A 26,132-nucleotide genomic window follows, 5' to 3' on the forward strand; every position below is an offset into this window, starting at 1 on the left:
TGATTTTTTAGGAGCTCCCAGTTATCTAGTTTCTCTTCTCGTGTTGTGCATTGTTAGTTATGTTTTATGTTCTGTTTATGCCATATATTAGGTCTCCTAGCATTGTCCCCATTTTTTCTTCCATGATCTTTATCATTTTAGATTTTATATTTAGGTCTTTGATCCATTTTGAGTTAGTTTTTTGCATGGCATGAGGTATGGGTCTTGTGTCATATTTTTGCAGATGGATATACACTTATGCCAGCACCATTTGTTAAAGAGACTTATCTTTTCCCTATTTAACGGACTTTGGGCCTTTGTCAAATATCATCTGCTCATAGGTGGATGAATTTATGCCTGGATTCTCAATTCTGTTTCATCGGTCTATGTATCTGTTGTTGTACCAGTACCAGGCTGTTTTGACTACCATGGCGGTATAATAGGTTCTAAAATCAGGTGGTGTGAGGCCTCCCACTTTGTTGTTCTTCTTCAGTAATGCTTTTCTTATCCCAGGCCTCTTCCGTTTCCATGTGAAGTTGATGATTTGTTTCTCCATCTCATTAAAAAATGTCATTGGAATTTGGATGGGGATTGCATTGTATCTGTAGATCTCTTTGGGTGGAATAGACATTTTCACAGTGTTGAGCCTTTCTATCCATGAGTAAGGTATGTTTTTCTACTGATAAAGGTCTCTTTTGGTTTCTCGTAGTAGTTTTCCGTGTATAGGTCTTTTACATCTCTTGTTGGATTTATTCCTAAGTATTTTATCTTCTTGGGGGCTGTTGTAAATGTTATTAATTTGGTGATTGCCTCTTTGAAGTTTTCTTTGTTGGTGTAGAGGAATCCAACTGAATTGTGTATGTTTATCTTGTATCCTGATACTTTGCTGAAATCTTCTATTAGTTCCAGCAGTTTTCATATGGATTCTTCAGGGTTTTCTGTGTATAAGATCATATCATCTGCAATTAGGAATATTTTTACTTCTTCCTTACCAATTTGGATGCCCTTTATTTCTTTTTCTAGCCTAATTGCTCTGGCTAGGACCTCCAGCACAATGTTGAATAAGAATAGTGATAAAGGGCACCCTTGTCTGGTTCCCATTCTCAAGGGGAATGCTTTCAGATTGTCTCCATTTAGGATAATGTTGGCTGTTGGCCTTATGTAAATGCCCTTTATTATGTTGAGGAATTTTCCTTCTATTCCCATTTTCATGAGAGTTTTTATCATGAATGGGTGTTGAACTTTGTCAAATGCCTTTTCTGCATCAATTGATAAAATCATGTGGTTCTTTTGTTTTATTTTTATGATGTATTACATTAATTGTTTTTCCAGTGTTAAACCATCCCTGCATACCTGGTATGAATCCCGCTTGGTCATGATGAATTATTTTTTTGATATGTTGTTGAATTGTCTTGCCTAGAATTTTGACTTGACGGCAACAGGTTTGGATTGGTTTTTTGGTCACCTAGTTTTGGTATCAGGGTTATGTTGGCTTCGTAAAACGAATTCAGGAGTATTCCATCCTTTTCTGTGTTCTGAAATACCTTTAGTAATACTGGTGTTAACTCTTCTCTGAAATTTTGGTAGAATTCTCCAGTGAAGTTGTCAGGGCCGGGGTTTTTTTATTGTTGTTGGGAGTTTTTTTAATTATCACTTCAGTCTCTTTTTTTGTTACAGGTTAATTTAGTTGTTCTACCTCTGTTTGTGTTAGTTTAGGTAGGTAGTGTGTTTCTAGAAATTTGTCCATTTTCTCTAGGTTTTCAAATTTGTTGGCGTGCAATTTTTCATTGTTAGTTTCCTTTGTGGTTACCTTAATATTTACCCCTACTTTTCTAAATTTAGACAGATCTTTTATTTCTTAATACAGCCTTGACTTCCTCTCCATATGAAAGCTCTATGACTACATTATTTAGTCCCTCTTTTTTTATTTAATGTTGTCATCTTTTATGTATTGATGTCTCTGTTTCCCTATTTTCAGTGTTCTAAAAAAGTGTTCTAGCTTTGATTTATTTTTGTGACTTCCCTATCTGGGTTGATACCTGGTTGTACTATCTTGTCTTCTAGGCTTGGGATATTATCTAATGTTATCAATTTTCTAACCAGAGGACTCGCTTTAATATTTCTTATAATTTTGGTTTGGTTTTTACAAATTCACTTAACTTTTCTTTATCTGAAAATGCCCTAATTTTGCCATCATGTTTGAGAGACAGTATTACTGGGTATATAATTCTTGAGTGGCAGTTTTTTTTCCTCCAAGGCTTTATATATGTCATCCCATTGCCTTCTTGCCTGCATGGTTTATTCAGCATAGTCAGAGCTTAGTCTTATTGACCCTCCTTTGTAGATGACATATCATCATATATGATGATTTATTTTTGTAGATGACTTTTCATTTATCTCTTGCTACTCTTAAATTTTGTCTTTATCTTTGGTTTTGGCAAGTTTGATTATAATATGTCTTGGTGACTTTCCTTTGGGATCTACCCTGTGTAGAGTTCAGTGAGCTTCTTGGACAGGTATCTTCTCATCTTTCATGGGACATTTTCTGCCAACAAATCTTAAACAATTCTGTCTGTATTTTCTGTTACCCCACCCCACCCTGTTCTGGTACTCCAGTCACTCATAGGTTATTCCTCTTGATAAGAGTCCCACGTAATTCTTACGGTTTCTTCATTTTTTTTAGTTCTTTTATCTGAGTTTTCCCCAAATAATTTGGCATCAAGTGCTTTATATTCCATCCCACTAATTCTGACTTCCGTTGCCCCAGTTCTGTGCCTGTGACTTTATATTCAGTTGTCTAGTTCTGAAATTTTATTTTTAGTCTTCTGGATTTCTGTTTGCTGTCTTTCTGTGGATTCTTGTAGCCTGTAGAATTTGTCATTATGCTCTTGTGTAACCTTCTTAAGTTCCTCTGTTACTTTGTGTTCATTGCCTTGGTCTGCGTTTTGCCTGATCTTCTTCCTGATCTCTTAAAGCACTCTGTATGTTAATGTTTTGAATTCTGCCTCTAGTAATTACAAATTCTCTTCCTCCAAGAGGTTTCTAGGTTTTTTCTTTTGGTCGCTTGCTAAGGCCATCATGGTCTGCCCCTTATGTGATTTGATATTGACCGCTGTCTGTGAGGCATCAATAAGTTATTATATTTATTTATTTATTTATTTTATGTTTGCTTACTGTGTCCTAGCTTCTTGTTTTGTTTTGCCCACATGAGCTAGTTTGATTATTGGTGTTTGTGTCTCTCTCACATCCTGTCACTGGGTGGTTTGAGCTGTTACTAGGTATGAGAGCACAGAAGTCTGTTTACTTTTCCTGTGTGGAGTCAGCTCAGGTGTCCAGGTCGTCAGTCACCGAATGTGTGGTACAGGCTCTCACCACAGTCCTAGATGGGCAGGGGTGGTTGAAGTCAGTACAGGTATCTGGCTGCAGTAGGGGGGCTATGTGCTGAGCAAGGCAGGGGGCTGACAGCTGCCACTGACTATCCAGGTGGAAAGCGTGACCCTGTTCCCTAGAATGCATAGGTGGGTAGGTTTTGTAGCCGGACTTTGGGCACCCAGTGCTGGTGGCTGTAAGGCCTGGGAGGCACCACTTGTTCTTGTACTCATGTCGTGGGTGGCTAGGTGGCGTGGGTGCAACCACCAGTCCTCAGGCCCCTGATACAGGTATGTGAAGACCCTGTTTAATGGCCAGGGCAGTGTCAAATGTCACGAATCTGCCATTCCCTCTTATAGCTGTTGCAGTTGAAAATAGGCGTCAAGTGTATACCCTGTTGTACTGTACTAATGAGGGCCTACCTACACTGTTGAACTGAGCCCACACAGGTCTATATGCAGGGGTGAAAGGCGGTCAAAGTCCGTGGACCCCTTATGCCTGCACCTAGGCAGAGATGCTGTGCCTGCCCTGAGGCCCCGACTTAAGGAAGCTGGCAGATTATTTTTTCTTGTTTGTTAATTTGTTCCCTTTCCAAAGTCCGGAGGATGCACAAAGGGCCCTACTTCTGCTATAGCAGTCGCTGAAGCCAGACTGGAAGGAGCAGAGCGGAATGGGGGCAGGAAAGTGGGAGATAGGTACTTCCCATAGGCGGGATGCTTTTTTTTTTTTAAATTCCCACAGTAGGTTAGACACTCGGACTTATCTTTCACTGATTAAGCGTCACTTCTCCTTAGTTCTGGGGGCTTGAGTAGACTCTGCCACTCGATTTCTCCTGGTGTGGAAAACGTGTCCTGAGTGCTACTGCTGGCCTCAGCCTGCGAGGCCAGCCAGTCCAGCCTGCAGGGTGCCGGCCAGCTCAGGTCTGGCAAATCCTCGCTGCTTCTGAACTGTCTGTCCCTCCCCCTGCTGCTCAGTTCAACAACTCAACCTTGTCTTTGATGTTCAGGGCTACTCGATTGTCATATATGATTGACTCACTTATTTTTTCAGGTCTTTGTTGTGAGAGGGACCACGGGAAGTGTCTGACTACTCTGCCTTGGCCCTGCCTCTTACACTGTATTCTTAATAAATCTCTACATTGCCTTTAAAAACCCGTTGCCACTGAGTTGATCCTGACTCATAGCAACTGTGTAGGACAGAGTAGTACTGCCCCACGGGGTTTCCAAGGCTGTAAATCTTTATGGAAGCAGACTGCCACATCTCTCTCCTGCCGAGCAGCTAGTGGGTTCGAACTGCTGACCCTTCAGTTAGCAGCCAAACACTTAACCCCTGTGCCAAGTCTTCTCTTTAGAGGAGAAGGTAGGAATATTCCTTCTGCCTTCTAGTCCTTTTGTATCTCTCTCTTCTCTCTGGGCTTGTCTTCTAGGATCTTCCTTCATTTTCTTCCTCTTCATACATCTGTAAAATACAGAAAGATAGAATGTACATAATCAGCAAAATTTTTGTGGAAAAGTTTCTGTAACAAAAATGAATATAAACTACAGCAGTGTTGCCAGTGTTTAGCCTTAAGGAAATTAAAGTTTTTTTTTTTGTTGTTTTGTTTTGTTTTTAATCTTTGAGAAATAAAAACCCCATCCCTTTGTTTAGAAATACAAATAGCCACATCTTCATAGGAAAAGGTAGTTAGAAAAAGACAGCTAGGAAAAAGTAATAATTTGAGGAAGAAACTTTAAAAAGGCAGAAGATAGTTGAACAGAGATTGGTATCTATGCTCTATGTCCTATGACAGTTAAAATTTGAAAGTATGACTATTCATGAAAATTTTATGAATGTTGATTTTTCCTTAAAGTGGAGTTCCAAAAAGAGAACATTAAGAGCAAAGGACATCATTTTAACATGCTTCAGGATTTTCTTTAGGTTTAATGCTTAAGCGTATGGCTCTTGGCACCTTAGGATGAAAATCCCTTTGTTAGTTTTTTATATCTTTTAACATATTATGTGTAGCCAGACCCATAGAATCACATTTATTGGTGACATCACATATTGAGCTAATTCTTCTGTATTGCCTTTATAGATTTATCTCAGTGGATTTCTTCCAAAGCATGATGCAGACCACTCTCTCACAAGTCTTTCAACTCCAGAAAGGAGTTTCATCTTTATAAATAATCGACCAGTACATCAAAAAGACATATTAAAGGTAATCTTATAGAAAAAATATGTATCACTTGAATCAGAAGTAAAAACCAGCTGTTGTTTGTCAAATTGTTAAAAGAGCTACTTCCAACAATCTGCTCTAAAATAAGGAAAAGAAGAAAAAAAGGAGATAGAATAACATTTATTAAGCATTGTGCCAGGACCTTACATGTAATTTCTCATTTAGTCTTTATTATGCATTATTATCCCCATATGTAGTGAGGAAACTAAGATATTAAATGACTTTCTTAGGTTGCATAGCAGGAAGTTAGCAGAGTTTGGATTTGAACCCTATGCCTTCCAAGCATCCACAGCACTCTTATCTTTTAACCATGAAGCCACTTGCATTCGATATTTATGCTTACGAATACTCATGCTTCATGTAGGTTCAAGGCCTCTAAATGAGCATTACTAGTTAGATGTGGCTTTTCCTAATACACATTTACCTCCACTCATTTCTCAACTGTATCTGCTCCTTGTGGTGGTGTTTAAGTTTGGCAATACTGTCTTCATTTACATGACATTTTTGTCTTTTGTTCATTATGTATGTTTCTAGTTAATTCGGCATTATTACAATCTGAAGTGCCTAAAGGAATCCACTCGTTTGTATCCCATTTTTTTTCTAAAAATTGATGTGCCTACAGCTGATGTCGATGTAAATTTAACACCAGATAAAAGTCAAGTATTGCTACAGAATAAGGTACCTTTTTTCAGACCATTTTTTTCTCTATTAATTTGTGCTATTTACAAACTTACGCAATTCTAACCATTTTCATATGAAAAAAGACTTGTTTGTATTTTTATTTTTTATCTTTGTTTTTGAATCTTATTGTCTATTTATAATTTTCATAATTTCCCCTAACATTTGTTAATTTGTATTTTTAGGAATCTGTTTTGATTGCTCTTGAAAACCTGATGACGGCTTGTTATGGACCACTGCTTAGTACAAATTCTTGTGAAAATAACAAAACAGATGTTTCCTCAGCTGGCACGGTTGTTAATAGAACAGCACAAGCAGATGCACTTTTTAATGAAACAGAATCATCTGGAAATAATTTTCCAAATGTTGATACTTCAGCCATTCCTTCCCAAAATGAAGTACAGAATGATCAATCTGAAAAAAACACTAGTAATTGTTTAAATCATCAGTTATGTGTTGGTGATCATTGTGATGGTCATTTCAGCAGTGAAAATTCTAGTATTGATAAGGACAGTAGAAATACATTTCCAGAGATCCCAGTGAATAGTTTATCATGTGAAGATGCCCAAAATGAATGTCATGAAACTTGTTTTGTAGGTTCTATTAAGCATATCCAATCGGAAAATGGCGATAAAGGCCATAGAAATGAGAGTGGGGAAAACAAGGAAGCAGCAGTCCTTGAGACATCTTTAGAAATTTGTGCAGATGACTGGAGCAAGGGAAATGTACTTAAAAATTCAATGGGAACAAACATTGAACCTGTGAAAATTTTAGTGCCACAGGAAAGTTTAGCATGTAGTAATAATCCCAGCCCTGAATCAAAGAATCTCAGTGAAGGTACCTGTAACAAAAAGTCAAATGTGGTTGATAACAAATCTGGACAGCTTACAGCTTATGATTTAATTAGCAATCGTGTAATCAAGAAACCCATGTCAGCAAGTGCTCTTTTTATTCAAGATTATCGTGCTCGGTTTCTCACAGAAAATTCTAAGACTAATTTGAAGGATGCAGCAGTACAAATTGAAGAACTGTGGAAGACATTGAGTGAAGAGGAAAAACTGAAGTAAGTTTCCAGAGCTTGCATGTGACCCGAAGGCTCAGCTATTTCCATTCTATATGACTCACTAGGTTTAAAAAAAAATTTAAAACTTCTTATTTAATGGAAAATGCCTTTTGGCTTAGATAGAGTACCTTTTTTTGTTAATTTTGAAATGTTTTTTGTTGTTGTTGTTGTTACAAGCCTTAACCACTTTCTAATTTGTAAAGTTTGTTGTTAAAGGTTTACCATTCTTCTCAATTTAAAACTACGATTTCCTTCTATTTTTTATTTTATATTAAAGAACTTTTCTCTGCCAGGGCTTTTTTTTTTTTTTTTTTTAAGTTTTTGCATTAGAGCAATTACAATAGAGGTGTTTTAAAGAAATACCTTAACAATTATCTTCCTTAAACTGATCCAGAAAACACATAGCACAATACTAAAATTGTACCATTGGTGCAGATTCAATTTAGTGGTGTTAATATTGACCCTATTCAGTATAAATCAGGGCTTCTTCTAAAATTTGGTTATGCATTGGCAACTTCTAAACTATATTGAAGTTTTTTTGGTAGGTAAATATGTAATTTGATCTACATTTGATTAAAATAACTATAAAATTGCTTGTCACATACAGATCAGGTAATTTGAATAAATGTTCCAAATATGATAGGTGTTTCCAATTGACGTAGGGAAGTTCATATAAACACAAAATGTTATGTTTTGAGTTTCTGGCTCACCAGAAAATCAAAGAGTGAAACCATACCTACAGTCATGTCAGTCATGTATTGTTATTCAAGGCATCTCAATAGAATGTCAAACACCTAGAGAAAGTTTTAAATATAATCCATCACTTGACCAATTTTTTAAAACTTTTTCACTAGCTAATTTAGTCTTATAATGACAGTGTCAATGTAATAAAGACTACTGTTAACATCCATATAGAAAGTCTCCATAAATTAACTTTTCTGAAATCCTCACCTTGTTTTTGGTGGTGGGAGGGTGATGGTTGTATTTTGTTCTTTTTCAAACATACACAAAAGTAGGAAAAAACGGTACTGTGAACCCATCACCTGTTTTCACCAGCCATCATCTCATGATCAGTCCTGCTTTATCTATACTCCAACTCACTTCCCCTCCTCCTTTATTATTCTGAAGCAAATCCTAGGCTTGATATCATCTGTTTTATAAATATTTTGATGTATACCTTTAAAAGGTATGCTTATACTTTAAACATAACTATAATACCATTGTCATAACTTAAAAAAAAAAATCACACTAAGCTCTTAATATCATCAAATACCCAGTGTTCACATTTCTAGTTGTTTCATAAATGTTACATTATTTATTTATTTATTTGAATCAGGACCCAAATAGATCCACATACTGTTTTGGCTGCTGTGTCTCTTAAGGCTTTTTTAATATTTATTTTTCCTTTTTTGTTTTCCTTTGAATTTATTTATGGAAGAAACTGGATTTTTTGTTTTGTAGAGTTTCCACACCCTTGAGTTTCCTTATGTCCAGTGCCATTTAACTTGTTCTTCTATTTCCTGTAAACCAGTGGTAGTTGGAGCTAGAGACTTGATCAGATTCAAATTTGAATTCTTTATATTGTACTTAATTATTTATTTTGGCAAGAGGTGTTCATACGTGGTATTTTTTTTCCATCACAAGTCACATCTTGTCTGGTTATGTCTCTTTCTTTCTCTAGATTCTGTCTGCCTAGATTCATTAGTTCATTCAAGGTAGCAAAACGGTTTATCATTCTTTTTTTTATTTATTTGCTAAAATACTTCTATAAAGAGAACCTTCCTTCTATCTAATACATAGTTACCTGGTGACAAGGTTTCTTTAGAAAAGGCAGGTTAAAGGTTTGATTTTTTTTTTCTTCTTCTATTTTTTTTAATATAATCGTTAGACTTGGTTCACTAGTACCTTCTAAAAATGAAAAATTGGCTTTTCTTTTTTTACTGTCATTATAAATTCATGGATTTAAATATATTTGACAAGTTTCGGTCTATTTCAGTTTTTATCCTTGTTGATGCTCAAATCGTCCTACCTTTGGCCAGTGGAAGCCTTTTCAAGTTGGCTCCTGAATCCTTCTGATACGACCTTAGCAGACTTTGCTAGCTTACTTGCTTCTTGGTCTGAGATCTTCCCTGCTCATCTTATACAACTCTTACACCATACCTAGATTAACCATTTTTCCCAGAAATCTTATCCCTTTTAGTGGGAAGTGGTATTTAGGGAACATAGTCTAAGAGCCAGGAGTATTTATTTCTGCCAAAATAGTCATTGCCTCTTGGCCTTTTCATTGACAGAACTAGAAATTTCTAAATTTATATCGTTAGTTCATACTGATACTTTCATTTCAAATTCAGAACTGTAAAGCTTGTACTTACCCTCCTTGGTCTTCTATTTATACCTCCTTTCTCCCATGCTGAAAATCCAGTTTTCAGTGACACCAGGAATGACTATTAGAAAACCATGCAGTGACTCGTTTTTTTAATCCATAATACATACACAGTGTCTCAGAATAACAATAACAACACTACCACCAACACTATCATTATTTAAAGCAGCTTAGGGTTTTTTGTTGTTGTCATTGCTATTTTTTGTTTTCCTAATTCTTTGTTGTTGTCTAGGGATCTATAATCAAATTATGGTGTTTTAAGCCACTTGCTATGTGATTATACTATCAACTAGATACAAGTTTTGGTTCTCTTAAACTTAAAAAGAAATTTTTTTTTTCTATAATCATAAACAGAAATAGCCATCTCAGATTCTTTGTGGGAAACAAGCAATTGCATGTATGATGTAAACAGAATGGAAATGAAAACCAATCTGTGTGACCTTGGACATGTTATTTTATTTCTTAGAATCTTAATTCATTCAGAATTTTCGTGCTAGATGCTGTAATGGTTGATGAACAGGACTGGTTCCCAATCTTCATGGAGTTTCCTATCTAGTGGAGAGCACAGCGTAGTAGAGTGAGCATTTGGTGGGAGTAAGGAATCAGAAGTACTATCTAAACTGAAATCTGAAGGAAAAGTAGCAGTTAGCCAGATAGACTCAGTGTGTGTGTGTGTGTGTGTGTGTGTGTAAAGGAGGTGGTGGATGAGTGGGTTGTTGCATAAATGGTCCTAGAGATGGGGCCTGATAGTGTGAGGAAGACTATAGTGTTCTCTGCAACCTAAAAGAAGGTTAATCTGGCTGAATTAGTGAGAAATGAAGCTAGAGAGGTCAGCAGGAGTAGGATCCTGCAGCAACATATAAAACATGTTAAGGAGGGTAATTTGGGGACAATGGAGTGTTTTTTCTGGATAAGGTTAAAATTTATTTGCAATGAACTGGTCATTCCAGCAACACTGTAATTGTTTTGAAGAGATGAGAGCATAAATTGCTAAAATTATTTAATACTGATTGCTTGAAGAATGTTGTGGGTTGAATTGTGTCCCCGTAAAAGGATATGTTAAAGTCTTAACCCCCAGTACCTGTGAATGTCAACTTATTTGAAAATAGGGTCTTTGCATATATAATCAAATTAAGATGATATCATATTGGATTAGGGTAGGCCCTAAAACCAATGACTGGTGTCATTAAGAAGGCCATATGATGAGGCGGGGCCAAGATGGTGGACTAGGTAGACGCTACCTCGGATCCCTCTTGCAACAAAGACTCGGAAAAACAAGTGAATCGATCACATACATAACAATCTACGAACCCTGAACAACAAACACAGATTTAGAGACGGAAAACGAACAAATACAGGGAAGCAGCAACTGTTTTCGGAGCCTGGAGCCAGCGTCCCAGTCAGCGGATTTTCTGGAAAAACAAGTTTCCCAGTGATGGCTCGGAGACAGCAGTCCATATCAAACCACATAAAGAAGCAGACCATGACAGCTTCTCCAACCCCCGAAACAAAAGAATCAAAATCTTTCCCAAATGAAGATACAATCCTGGAATTATCAGATACAGAATATAAAAAACTAATTTACGGAATGCTTCAAGACATCAGAAACGAAATAAAGCAAACTGCAGAAAAAACCAAGGAACACACTGATAAAACAGTTGAAGAACTCAAAAAGATTATTCAAGAACATAGTAGAAAAATTAATAAGTTGCAAGAATCCATAGAGAGCATGTAGAAATCCAAAAGATAAACAATAAAATTACAGAATTAGACAACGCGATAGGAAGTCAGAGGAGCAGACTCGAGCAATTAGAATGCAGACTGGGAACTCTGGAGGACCAGGGAATTAACACCAACATAGCTGAAAAAAAATCAGATAAAAGAATTAAAAAAAATGAAGAAACCCTAAGAATCATGTGGGACTCTATCAAGAAGGATAACTTGTGTGTGATTGGAGTCCCAGAACAGGGAGGGAGGACAGAAAACACAGAGAAAATAGTTGAAGATCTCCTGACAGAAAACTTCCCTGACATCATGAAAGACGAAAGGATATCTATCCAAGATGCTCATCGAACCCCATTTAAGATTGATCCAAAAAGAAAAACACCAAGACATATTATCATCAAACTTGCCAAAACCAAAGATAAAGAGAAAATTTTAAAAGCAGCCAGGGAGAAAAGAAAGGTTTCCTTCAAGGGAGAATCAATAAGAATAAGTTCAGACTACTCAGCAGAAACCATGCAGGCAAGAAGGGAATGGGATGACATATACAGAGCACTGAAGGAGAAAAACTGCCAGCCAAGGATCATATATCCAGCAAAACTCTCTCTGAAATATGAAGGCGAAATTAAGATATTTACAGATAAACACAAGTTTAGAGAATTTGCAAAAACCAAACCAAAGCTACAAGAAATACTAAATTGTTTGGTCAGAAAACCAATAATATCAGATACCAGCACAACACAAGGTCACAAAAGAGAACATCCTGATAACAACTCAAATAGGGAAATCACAAAAACAAATTAAGATTAATTAAAAAAAAAAATGCTCATAACAGGGAATCACTGAAGTCAATATGTAAAAGATCACAATAATCAAAAAGAGGCACTAAATACAGGTGGCATAGAACTGCCATATGGAGAGGGATACAAGGCGATATAGAACAATACAAGTTAGGTTTTTACTTAGAAAAATAGGGGTAAATATTAAGGTAACCACAAAGAGGTATAACAACTCCATAACTCAAGATAAAAGCCAAGAAAAACGTAACGACTCAACAAACATAAAGTCAAACACTACGAAAATGAGGATCTCACAATTTACTAAGAAAAACGTCTCAGCACAAAAAAGTATGTGGAAAAATGAAATTGTCAACAACACACATAAAAAGGCATCAAAATGACAACACTAAACACTTATCTATAATTACCCTGAATGTAAATGGACTAAATGCACCAATAAAGAGACAGAGAGTCTCGGACTGGATAAAGAAACAGGATCCGTCTATATGCTGCCTACAAAAGGCACACCTTAGACTTAGAGACACAAACAAACTAAAACTCAAAGGATGGAAAAAAGTATATCAAGCAAACAATAAGCAAAAAAGAAGAGGAGTAGCAATATTAATTTCTGACAAAATAGACTTTAGACTTAAATCCACCACAAAGGATAAAGAAGGACACTACATAATGATAAAAGGGACAATTGATCAGGAAGACATAACCATATTAAATATTTATGCACCCAATGACAGGGCTGCAAGATACATAAATCAAATTTTAACAGAATTGAAAAGTGAGATAGACACCTCCACAATTATAGTAGGAGACTTCAACACACCACTTTCAGAGAAGGACAGGACATCCAGTAAGAAGCTCAATAGAGACACGGAAGACCTAATTACAACAATCAACCAACTTGACCTCATTGACTTATACAGAACTCTCCACCCAACTGCTGCAAAGTATACTTTTTTTTCTAGCACACATGGAACATTCTCTAGAATAGACCACATACTAGGTCGTAAAACAAACCTTTGCAGAATCCAAAACATCGAAATACTACAAAGCGTCTTTTCAGACCACAAGGCAATAAAACTAGAAATCAATAACAGAAAAACTAGGGAAAAGAAATCAAATACTTGGAAACTGAACAATACCCTCCTGAAAAAAGATGGGGTTATAGAAGACATCAAGGAGGGAATAAGGAAATTCATAGAATGCAACGAGAATGAAAATACTTCCTATCAAAACCTCTGGGACACAGCAAAAGCAGTGCTCAGAGGCCAATTTATATCGATAAATGCACACATACAAAAAGAAGAAAGAGCCAAAATCAGAGAACTGTCCCTACAACTTGAACAAATAGAAAGTGAGCAACAAAAGAATCCATCAGGCACCAGAAGAAAACAAATAATAAAAATTAGAGCTGAACTAAATGAATTAGAGAACAGAAAAACAATTGAAAGAATTAACAAAGCCAAAAGCTGGTTCTTTGAAAAAATTAACAAAATTGATAAACCACTGGCTAGACTGACTAAAGAAATACAGGAAAGGAAACAAATAACCTGAATAAGAAACGAGAAGGGCCACATCACAACAGACCCAACTGAAATTAAAAGAATCATATCAGATTATTACGAAAAATTGTACTCTAACAAATTTGCAAACCTAGAAGAAATGGATGAATTCCTTGAAAAACATTACCTACCTAAACTAACACATTCAGAAGCAGAACAACTAAATAGACTCATAGCAAAAAAAGAGATTGAAACGGTAACCCAAAAACTCCCAACAAAAAAAAGCCCTGGCCCGGACGGCTTCACTGCAGAGTTCTACCAAACTTTCAGAGAAGAGTTATCACCACTACTACTAAAGGTATATCAAAGCATAGAAAATGACGAAATACTGCCCAACTCATTCTATGAAGCCACCATGTCCCTGATACCAAAACCAGGTAAAGACATTACAAAAAAAGAAAATTACAGACCTATATCCCTCATGAACATAGATGCAAAAATCCTCAACAAAATTCTAGCCAATAGAATTCAACAAAATATCAAAAAAATAATTCACCACGATCAAGTGGGATTTATACCAGGTATGCAAGGCTGGTTTAATACCAGAAAAACCATTAATGTAATCCACCACATAAATACAACAAAAGACAAAAACCACATGATCTTATCAATTGATGCAGAAAAGGCATTTGACAAAGTCCAACACCCATTTATGATAAAAACTCTCACCAAAATAGGAATTGAAGGAAAATTCCTCAACATAATAAAAGGCATCTATGCAAAGCCAACAGCCAACATCACTCTAAATGGAGAGAACCTGAAAGCATTTCCCTTGAGAACGGGAACCAGACAAGGATGCCCTTTATCACAGCTCTTATTCAACATCGTGCTAGAAGTCCTAGCCAGGGCAACTAGGCTAGACAAAGAAATAAAGGGCATCTGGATTGGCAAGGAGGAAGTAAAATTATCTCTATTTGCAGATGACATGATCTTATACACAGAAAACCCTAAGGAATCCTCCAGAAAACTACTGAAACTAATAGAAGACTTTGGCAGAGTCTCAGGTTATAAGATAAACATACAAAAATCACTTGGATTCCTCTACATCAACAAAAAGAACATCGAAGAGGAAATCACCAAATCAATACCATTCACAGTAGCCCCCAAGAAGATAAAATACTTAGGAATAAATCTTACCAAAGATGTAAAAGACCTATACAAAGAAAACTACAAAGCTCTACTACAAGAAATTCAAAAGGACCTACTTAAGTGGAAAAACATACCTTGCTCATGGATAGGAAGACTTAACATAGTAAAAATGTCTATTCTACCAAAAGCCATCTATACATACAATGCACTTCCGATCCAAATTCCAATGTCTTTTTTTAAGGTGATAGAGAAACAAATCACCAATTTTATATGGAAGGGAAAGAAGCCTCGGATAAGCAAAGCATTACTGAAAAAGAAGAAGAAAGTGGGAGGCCTCATTCTACCTGATTTCAGAACCTATTATACAGCCACAGTAGTCAAAACAGCCTGGCACTGGTACAACAACAGGCCCATAGACCAATGGAACAGAATTGAGAACCCAGATATAAATCCATCAACATATGAGCAGCTGATATTTGACAAAGGCCCAGTGTCAGTTAATTGGGGAAATGATAGTCTTTTTAACAAATGGTGCTGGCATAACTGGATATCCATTTTCAAAAAAATGAAACAGGACCCATACCTCACACCATGCACAAAAACTAACTCCAAGTGGATCAAAGACCTAAACATAAAGACTAAAACGATAAAGATCATGGAAGAAAAAATAGGGACAACCCTAGGAGCCCTAATACAAGGCATAAACAGAATACAAAACATTACCAAAAATGACGAAGAGAAACCAGATAATTGGGAGCTCCTGAAAATCAAACACCTATGCTCATCTAAAGACTTCACCAAAAGAGTAAAAAGACCACCTACAGACTGGGAAAGAATTTTCAGCTGTGACATCTCCGACCAGCGCCTGATCTCTAAAATCTACATGATTCTGTCAAAACTCAACCACAAAAAGACAAACAACCCAATCAAGAAGTGGGCAAAGGATATGAACACACACTTCACTAAAGAAGATATTCAGGCAGCTAACAGATACATGAGAAAATGCTCTCGATCATTAGCCATTAGAGAAATGCAGATTTAAACTACGATGAGATTCCATCTCACTCCAACAAGGCTGGCATTAATCCAAAAAACACAAAATAATAAATGTTGGAGAGGCTGCGGAGAGATTGGAACTCTTATACACTGCTGGTGGGAATGTAAAATGGTACAACCACTTTGGAAATCTATCTGGCGTTATCTTGAACATTTAGAAATAGAACTACCATACAACCCAGAAATCCCACTCCTTGGAATATACCCTAGAGCAATAAGAGCCTTCACACAAACAGATATATGCACACCCATGTTTATTGCAGCTCTGTTTACAATAGCAAAAAGCTGGAAGCAACCAAGGTGTCCATCTACGGATGAATGGATAAATAAATTGTGGTATATTCACACAATGGAATACTACGCATCGATAAAGAACAGTGACGAATCTGTGAAACGTTTCATAACATGGAGGAACCTGGAAGGCATTATGCTGAGCGAAATCAGTCAGAGGCAAAGGGACAAATATTGTATAAGACCACTATTATAAGATCTTGAGAAATAGTATAAACTGAGAAGAACACATACTTTTGTGGTTACGGGGAGGGAGGGAGGGAGGGAGGGAGAGGGTTTTTTACTGATAAAAAAAAAAAAAGGCCATATGAAGGCACAGGGACAAGAAGACACAGGGAGAATGTCATGTGACCACAAAGGTAGAAATAGAGTGATGCATCTACAAGCAAAGAAACAACTACCAGAAGCTGGCAAAGAGGTGTGACAGATTCTCCCTCAGAGCCTTCAGAAGGTACCAACCCTGCCTACACCTTGATTTCAGACTTTTGGACTCCAGAACTGTGAGAATAAATTTCTGTTGTTTTAAGTTACCAGTCGGTGGTATTTGTTACAGCAGCCCTAGGAAAATAATACAATAGCTTATACCAGAAGTGGGCTCCTGAGGTTACATTTGTCAGCAACTCAGAACAAATTAACTCAACACTCCAGCCCTGGGATGTTTTATGCAAAAGTACATTTTAAGAATTAGAGCAAGTAAATTGGGGATGGAGGCAAACTCAAATTTGGCCTTCACCCTTTAAGATAGAATGCTGGAAATGTAAACATTTATTCCTTAATTATGAATTTTGGTAATTTTGGTAGAGGGGGATACTGCAGAAGATAAATTGGGGCCCTTAAAGGCAGCAAAAACTAAACCAAACCAGACAAACTTGTTGCCTAGAGTCAATTTCAAGTCAGCGACCCGTAAGATACAGTCATAAAACATATGTTCTTCTCTACTTATAAATGGTACAGTTTAGTGAGGAAGACAGTTGAACAAGTAATAATCATAGGTGCGATGAGTATTAAAATAAAGGAAATATAGAGAATTAAGAAAACACATAGCTGTTGGGCTTAATCCCTCCTCTGTGGGACAGGAGATGGTTCCCTGAATAGCAATTAACCAGAAAGGTGTAGGGAATTTTTAGGTAGAAGGAACTGCATATGAGAAGGCCCAGAAGCTAGAAGGAACATGATGGTGTTCAGGAACTAAAAGATATGACTGGAATAGAATATAGTAGAGTGTGGTAAAGAAAGATGGGGAAAGCATGGGCCAGATCATGCAGGGTCCTTTAAGCCGTGTCATAGAGTTTGAATAAGGACTAGGATCGGGGTTGTTCAGTTGTTACAACTGTGCTGAGAGCGTAGGACAGAGTTTTGGGTAAGAGGTACATTCATTTTTTGGTTCTTTCTGGATTTTTTTTCCCCTCTTGCTTTGCTCTCCTTTTCTCTAGTGGATTCAATTCCCAGTTTAGGCCGTGCACCCTGGATTCTCCTTGTCACTCAGGTCTCAGTCAATCAATGGTAATTTGAGCCTTCCTTTGCAGTAGCTAGAAACATTTCTACTAAAAATAGTATTACAGTTGGGGTATTTTTGAAAATGAAAGTGACAGTAAACTGGATGATTAGATGAAATCTTTAGTCACAAGAACATTATTTGAATTAGCTATGTACTGGTCAAATCAAACCACAATATTGTTCAGGATTAGTATTTCCCATTCAAGTTACTAAATCCCTTAATGGTATTAAGTACAAAGGTAGCAGCTGTTTTTACTTAACATTACTTAATATCATTTTGGACATAACTCGATGTATTTCCTAAGGAACTAGTTAAATTGATTTTTGAGTAAATGAAAGATTAGGACCATATGTGAAAAATTTGCACATTGTAATTAATTACAAATGGTGACCTTTGCCGTCATTTATTTCCCACCATTCAGGAAAAATCCTGAATTTGAATGTCCAAGAGCTTAAAAATACTGCCAGTACCTGTTGAAAATACACTGTGTTGAAAACCATATGTGCTATATAGCTAAACCAGAACTTCAGATACTAAGTAGAAATGGGAGAAAATAACTTTAAAAATTGTAAATATGGCATAGTAAGTAACCCAAGGAGACATTTTTCATCTACGTTACAATGAAATATGGTCTTTTATACATTCTCACCTGGCTAACATTTATCCATTAAACACGTATTGAGTACAAGCAGCATGTGTGCTGTGGTCTCTTGTCTCCTAGTCTCACTTTCAACATTTAATACAATTCTCTCAGTACTGTAATTTTTTTTTTTTTTACATAGCTATTCAGATTTCTCCTTAAAAATGTGATATGAATATCACATAATAAAATTTAGCCAGTTTCTTAAGAGTTCAGTACTGGAAATAACATTAATTCTCTAGTTTCAAATTTAAAACTTTCTTTTTTTTTTTTATTTTAGCAAGATTACTTAAATGATTACCAGCTACTTGTTAGTCAGTCTTGTGCCCCATTCGTTATATATGTTTCTTGATGGAAAAATGATAGCAAACATTTATGACCATTTACTATGTAAAAGCACTGTTCTACACATTGTAACTCATTTTATACCTCACAACAAAGCTATGACTTATCTGCATATTACAAATGAGCATACTGAGCAACAGACAAATAGAGTAATTTGTGTAGGTGTACAGAGCTTACAGAGCTACTAAGTGACATAACCAGGCCAGGCCTTAACCTTTGTGTCTCTTAACCGTTATACTTTACTGAAACATAGCAGTAGTTTTCAACCTGATTGCATTGTAGTTACCGGTGGAGCCCTGGCAGCACAGTGATTAAGAGTTCGACTGCTAACCAAAAGGTCGTCAGTTTGAATCCACCAGCAGCTCCTTGGAAACCCTATGGGGCAGTTCTACTCTGTCTATAGGACACTATGAGTCAAAATCGCTCGATGGTAACGGGTTTTGTGGAGCTTTATAAAAACAACTTCCCAGCCTTAACCTAGGTCTGGAAAATTAGAAACTGAGGGTGGAACCCAGGCATCTCAGTATTTTAGAAAAAGGTTGACATAACCACTGTACAGACTGTCTTTGATTCTAGAAGTTTCCTTTTATTCTTGTTATTTTTGAAGAAAAGGCCTCTTAACATTTTACCCAGTATAATTATGAAACATCTATTGTATCTTTGAAATTGAAGTGGATGGTTTGACTTTGTTCTGTTTATTTGAATTTATTTTTCATTGATGACCTTAAAATGAGAATTAAATAGCAGCTGAAAAACTTAGCATTTAACTATGAAACCATGGTAAATTTCATCATATAATTTTTGCTTATCGTGTTATCATAGTAACTTTGTAATATTACTAGTAATATGATAACTAAATAGAATATTCATTGATGCATGTAAATTTGTCATTTCTACTCTTTAAGGAATTCTTCACATATTTCATGATGTCACAGCAAATGTTTAAGTAACTCTTCAGGTCTGGAAGTAACTCTTTTTAAATAGTTATTTCTTTATTCATTCTTTTTTTTTTTACTTAACTGTGCCCCAACACTTTTTAAAATGATTTTTAAAGCTGAGTAAAGTTTACTTACTGTGAAATGCAAAAATCTTAACTATATAGTTCAGTGTGTTTTCATCAATGTGTACAGCCATGTAACCACCCCCCCAAACAAAATAGAGAACTTTTCCATCCCGAAAAGTTCCCTTATGCCACCTACCAGTCAATTTTCATAGATAACCCTCACAAGCAGCTACCATTCAGATTTGCATCACCCTAGCTTGGTTTTTCTGGTACTTGAAATTCGTATATATAAAGTCGTATGATATGTACGCCTTTATGTCTGGTTTCTTTCACTCAACAAAATATTTTTATGTTTCCTGCATGTTGTTGAATGTATCAGTAGTTCATTCTTTTTAAGTGCTGAGCAGTATTAAATTGTATGGTGGTGCAGTGGTTAAGCACACCACTGCTAACCGAAAGGTTAGTGGTTTGAAACTACCAACCACTCCGTGGGAGAAAAGATGTGGTGATCTGATCCTGTGAAGATTACAGCCTAGGATACCCTCTGGGGCAGTTCTGCTCTGTCACAGTGGGTCGCTGTGAGTTGGAATTGTCACCATAGCACACAACAACAGCAGCATTCAACTGTATGAATATACCACAATTTGTTTATTCAGTCTCCAATTGATGAATATTTGAGTTGTTTTCAATTTGGGGATACTATGAATAAAACTGTGTTATTTTCCAAATACTTGGGACTTTCCTAGGTGTCTTAGTATTATTGATTTCTAATTAAATTTTGTGGTGCCCAGAAAAAATACTATGTAAGGTTTCAATGTATTGGAATTTGTTGTGAATTACGCCCAGCATATGGTCTGTCTTGGTGAATGTTCCATATGTACTTAAAAGGAATCTATATTTTGCAGTTGTTAGGTGTAGTGTTCTAAAGATGTCAATTAAGGTGGTTGATAAAAATATAGTTTTACTGATTTTTATTATTTTTTTGTCTAGTTTTTTGTAATTTTTAAGGGGCATTAAAATCTCCAATTATGATTCTGTATTTCTCCCTTTAGATTTGTAAGTTTTTGATTCATTTAATTTGAAGCTTCATTATTAGATACATGCACATTTTTGATTATTATATCTTTTAATAGCTCCTTTGATTATTATTAAGTGTCACTCTATCTCTGGTAAAACTTGTTTTCTTCAAATTCATCTTTTATTACTATAGCAATTCCGACTTTCTTATACTTAACTTTGCATGGTGTGTCTGTTTCCTTTTACTTTCAAGCTATTTGTGTCTTATATTTAAAATGTCTGTTGTAGATACATATAATTGTTCCTTGTTGTAAGTTCCTTCTGACAGTGTTTGCCTCTTATTGGGAATATTTAATTCATTTAATGTAATAATTGATAAGTGTGGATTTAGGTCTACCATTTTGCTATTTGTTTTCCATTTCCTCTATGTGTGTTTTGTTCCTCTGTTCCCCTTTTTTGTTATTGTTTTTGCCTTCTTTGGGGTTAACAAGATATATTTTAGTATTGAATTTTAATTCTTCTGTGGCTTTGCTTTTTATTTTGCATTATTTTTAGTGGTTGCTTTGAGGATTATATTAAAAACAAAATATTATGCATCCTTAATTTATTATAATCCACTTAGAGTTAATAGTGTACCATTTCATGTAAAATGTAAAAACTTTGCAAATATAAATACATTTACCACTCCTGCTGTTTGTACAACTGTTGTCATATATTTTATATCTACATACAATATAAATACCACCTTAAAATCCTGGATTTTTTTTTTTTAAACAGCTGTCTTTCAAAGAAATTTTTTAAGAGAATTTTTTGGAAGATCATTCTTTTATTTCTGTTGTCCTACATATTACCATTTTTGGTGCTTATCATCCCTTCCTGGAGATCACAGTTTCTATCTGGTATCATTTCCCTTCAACAATTCTTATAGTGCAAGTATCTTGGCAACAAATTCTCAGCTTTCTTTTATCAGAGAATGTCTATTTCTTCTGCATTTTTTTAGGCTATTTTTCTGGATATAGAATTCTGGGTTCCTTTGGTACTTAAAAGATGTCATTCATATAAATTTTTTGTCATTTGTTGTCATCTGGCTCTATGTTGCTTTGCTGAGAAGTTAACATTTATCATTTGTGGTGGTGGTCCTTTTTTGTAATGTCTTTTTTTTTCTCTCTCTCTCTCTGATTTCAGGATTTTCTGTTACCTTTGGTTTTCAGCTGTTTGATTCTAATATACCAGTGTGTGAATTTCTTTACAAGGAGCCCTGGTGGTACAGTAGTTAAAGCAATTGATTGCTAACTGAAAGGTCAATGGTTTGAAACCACCAGTGGCTCTGTGGGAGAAAGATGTGGCAGTCTGCTTTCCTAGAGATTTACAGCCTTGGAAACCCTGTGAGGTTACTATGAGTCAGAACCCAGTCAACGGCAGTGGGTTTGGTTTTTGGTTGGATTTTTTTGCATTTATCCTCCTTACAGTTTACTGCACTTTTTGCATCTGTAAGTAGTTATATTTCTCCAAGTTGACTAAATGTCAGTCTTTTTTTCTCTCTGTTTTTCAGATTGGGTAATTTCTATTGACCCAGTGTTTTGCCAGCTCTGATCTGCTTTTAAGCCTATCCTGTTAATTTTTATTTTAGATATTGTATTTTTTCCATTTCCATTTCTCTGGAGATTTCCTCTTCTGTCCTCTCATTATGATCTTTTCCTTTAAGTACTTAAGCATTTATAAAAGCTATTTTTAAATGCTTTCTTGCTCATTACAATATTTAGGTCATCATGACTTTGGTTTCTATTGCCCACTTTTTCTCTTGATCATGAATTGCATTCTCCTGCTTTATTGCTTGATTGAAATTTTGATCATATAATGGACATTGTGGGTGGTATGTTGCAGACTTTGGATTCTGTTTTCTTCCTCTGAAAAGTGTTGATTTTTATTTTGCCAGGCATTGAATTACCGATGGATCACCTTGAACTTGTGGAAGCTTTGTTTATACTTTTTTAGGGAGGGATTGTTTCAGCTTTTTCCTTAGTCCTGTAGCATCCTTCTTAGTTCTAGGCATAGTTTTTACCCCAATGATGTGGGTAAAATTCCTTCTCAAGTTTTAATGGAAAGCCCAAGGTGTTTACCAAGCCACTAACTTTGTAGAATTCAAACTCCAAACTGTCTCCCTCAATGGGCAGCACCTGAAATCTCTGTTCAGCTCTTTCAGCCTTCTAGCTGTTGTTTTCCTCTTGGCTCCCACACATGGGATTTCTCCTCAGTTACCACTTAATGGCAGCAGGAAACTTTGTGTTCTGATGACTCAGGCTAATTAGATTTCAGCTTTCTGCTTCAGTTCTGGCCAACCCACTTCATGCGGGGGAGTGCCTTCTCAGTAAAAGCTATATAAATGTCTCTTTTTTCAAGGGTTGAATTCCTTTCAATTTCCTCCTGCTTTTGGCTGCTCCCCAGTACCTATTTTAAATAGTCGATTTTATATTTTGTTCAGAGCTTATCACCATGGTTGTATGTGGAATGCTTAGTCCAATACAAGCTAATCCATCATTACTGGAACTATAATATCAGCTCTTTTTTTTTTTTTTTTTAATTTCAGATGGATAATATATTTCTGATTATGACCTCATTAGTTCCATTTTATCTTTATTCTTAGATACGAAGAGAAGGCTGCTAAAGACTTGGAGCGATACAATAGGCAAATGAAGAGAGCCACTGAACAGGAGTCACAAATATCATTAAAAGATGGCGGGAAAAAGACAAAACCCATCAGTGTGTGGCATTTGGCCCAGAAGGACAAGTTGAAAACTTCATTATCTCATCAGCCAAAACTTGATGTGCTCTTTCAGTCCCAAATTGAAAAAAAAAAGACCCAAAGTATTAAAGTAGTACAGATTCCCTTTTCTATGAAAAACTTGAAAATTAATTTTGAGAAGCATAAGAAGTTTGACTTAGAAGAGAAGGATGAACTTTGCTTGATCCACAATCTTAAGTTTCCTGATGCCTGGCTAATTGCATCCAAAAAAGAGGTAATGTTATTAAATCCATATAGAATGGAAGAAGCCCTGCTGTTTCAAAGACTTCTTGAGAATCATAAACTTCCTGCAGAGCCACTGGAAAATCCAATTATACTAACAGAGAGGTATGGTGAAGTAATGTAAATTCTCTATTTTTTTAAATCTAAAAACATGTATTAATCCATACTAGCTTAGAAATTGAAGGTAAAAAGTTGAAAGTGTTTTCTTGTAGGAGAAAATGATTTTTATTTAACTTGATTTCTAAGCCTAGTGGAATTAATTGCTTTTAAGTGGGTAATTTTAGAATATTCTAGATAGCTCACTTCTGTAATTAATAAATATCAAGCTCAAGTCTCTCCTATATATTAGTGACTTCTCTAGGGTAATGGTGAAGTTATGTTGCCATGGTGCTCCTCATGTGTGCTATTTGTTTCAATATTTTCAAACATATACCAAAATAGATAAATTATACAGGAAGCACGTTTATCAACACTTACCCAGATTTTGCTGCATTTGCTTCATCTGTCATATCTACCTCTATCTATCTATTTTCCTTTGTTAAAAGTATTTTAGAGCAATTCCCACATCTTTCAGTGTGCATCTGTCAAAAATGACTTTTTTCATAACTTACACAATAATAATTCCTTGGAATTATTCTCCATCGTCTCAAAAATGTCCTTCCTTATAGTTTTAAAATGTTTTAATTTAGTTGGTATCTCAACAAGGTCCGCACATTACATCTGGTTTTTATGTCTCTTAAATCTCTTTTTAGCTCAGAAGGCTTAAATAGATTGTACTTTCTGGAAGATTGCTTGGTAGGTGATGCTATGTGCTTCGTATTTCCTCTTGTCCAGAAGGCATTTTTCAGTGCATTCAGCTGATGACAGCCTGATTCTTTCACCTGAAAGTTTCCCGTCAGCCTTTTCATCTGTGGTTTCATTCATTGATGATTTTTGCCAGAATTATTTTATTACAAGCTACAAAATGGGGTATTTCCTTTTTATATCCTATATGAGCTTATTACTGCTTATAAGAATGAGTAACATATTAACATTTCTCTTTTTATACTTATTTCTTTTTCAGTCTGACACAGGTAGAAGAGAACGTATGTATGACAAAGGAGATAGGAAACCCTGAAATTAAAAAGAATTTGTTCCCTAGGACACGTCATTAGATTACCCTGTTTCAGATACGGCCAGACACAGAAAAGGATTTGTTAAAGCTGCCTTTTTAAATAAGGGCAACAGTAACCCTAACTTTAATAAGTTCAGTGAACTTAACTAAATATCCAGCATATTGGCTTAGGAAACTGTCAAAGGAAGAATAAAATACATAGTTCAAAAATCTGATAGCACCTTTTACTTTCTCCCCTCAAAAAAGAGGCAACTGAGTTTTTAAACGTGATTCCTTTTCTAAATGGTATTTGTAAACGTTCATTTAGATCTAAAAAATCTTTTTGTGCTTGTCCAAATTTTAGGTTTTTAAAAATATTTTTCTATGTGATATACTGTTATTCAAAAACAAATACAGTAAACTATTATTTTGGGCCCAGCCTAGCCTGAAAATAAATCTTTCTTCATTGAACATGGACAGCAACAAAGCTCGATCCAAAATTGTTTTCCCCTCTTATTCTGAAATAATGACATCCCTATTGCATTTGTTAAGTTTTTCAAAACTGAGTTATAGACTGATTGTCTCACAGTGTTGGCAGGTTAATATGAGTTGGATTCAGTTTTCTCACCAGGGTTCTAATCCCAGTTTGTGTAAAACTACCTCTGAATGGGGTAATTTAGAAATTTACAAAATAAAAGAGCCTAAATATATTAACAGTAGCAATGGCTAGTATTTATTGAGCACTTACTATGTGATAGGAACTTTGTTTTCATGATCTTATTTTCATAACAATCTTATGAGGTAGGTATTACAATCCACATCTTATAGATGAAGAAACATAAACAGAATGGTTAAGTAACTTACCTCGGCCTACACAGCCAGTAAATAAGTGAGAGAGCCATGATTCCAATTTAGACAGTCTAACTCCAGAGCCTACACCATTTATTGCTGTATTATATCATCATCACCACCACCAGCAGCTTTCAGGTTGATTTTCTGAGCGTTGGTTAGACCAGCAGTGTATATTTGTCATATACATAGCCAAAGTTCTCTTCTCACAGCTGGGGGATGGCCCTCAACCTTTAAGAGTTTAAGCAAAGATATCATCTATCCACTCACTCTTTCAAAGAGTAGCGAGTTATAATGAAGAAATAGCCCCTCATCATCCTTCACTGGAACATTGCTTCTTGTACCTAGGACAGAGCATAGCACTTGGTAGGCACTCGAATATTCATTGAATGAATGGGAAAATAGAAACCACCCACATGTCAACCATAACACACAACTTCTTGCAATGACTTATAGTATGA

The 26,132-nt window shown here is 35.8% G+C and overlaps 1 protein-coding gene across 5 annotated transcripts in view; it reads left to right on the plus strand.

The window, feature by feature from the left end:
- PMS1 (PMS1 homolog 1, mismatch repair system component) overlaps window positions 1–26,132 on the plus strand; it is a 130,455-nt gene that overhangs the window by 89,599 nt on the left and 14,724 nt on the right. For all 5 annotated transcript variants that reach the window (XM_049887669.1, XM_049887673.1, XM_049887674.1 and 2 more), the window contains 4 exons: window positions 5,423–5,545; window positions 6,098–6,241; window positions 6,427–7,304; window positions 23,349–23,834. In XM_049887669.1, the coding sequence (XP_049743626.1) occupies window positions 5,423–5,545; window positions 6,098–6,241; window positions 6,427–7,304; window positions 23,349–23,834 (1,631 nt within the window). The remainder of the gene's footprint in view (window positions 1–5,422; window positions 5,546–6,097; window positions 6,242–6,426; window positions 7,305–23,348; window positions 23,835–26,132) is intronic.

This window comes from Elephas maximus, chromosome 6, assembly GCF_024166365.1.
Source record: "Elephas maximus indicus isolate mEleMax1 chromosome 6, mEleMax1 primary haplotype, whole genome shotgun sequence".
NCBI lineage: Eukaryota > Metazoa > Chordata > Mammalia > Proboscidea > Elephantidae > Elephas > Elephas maximus.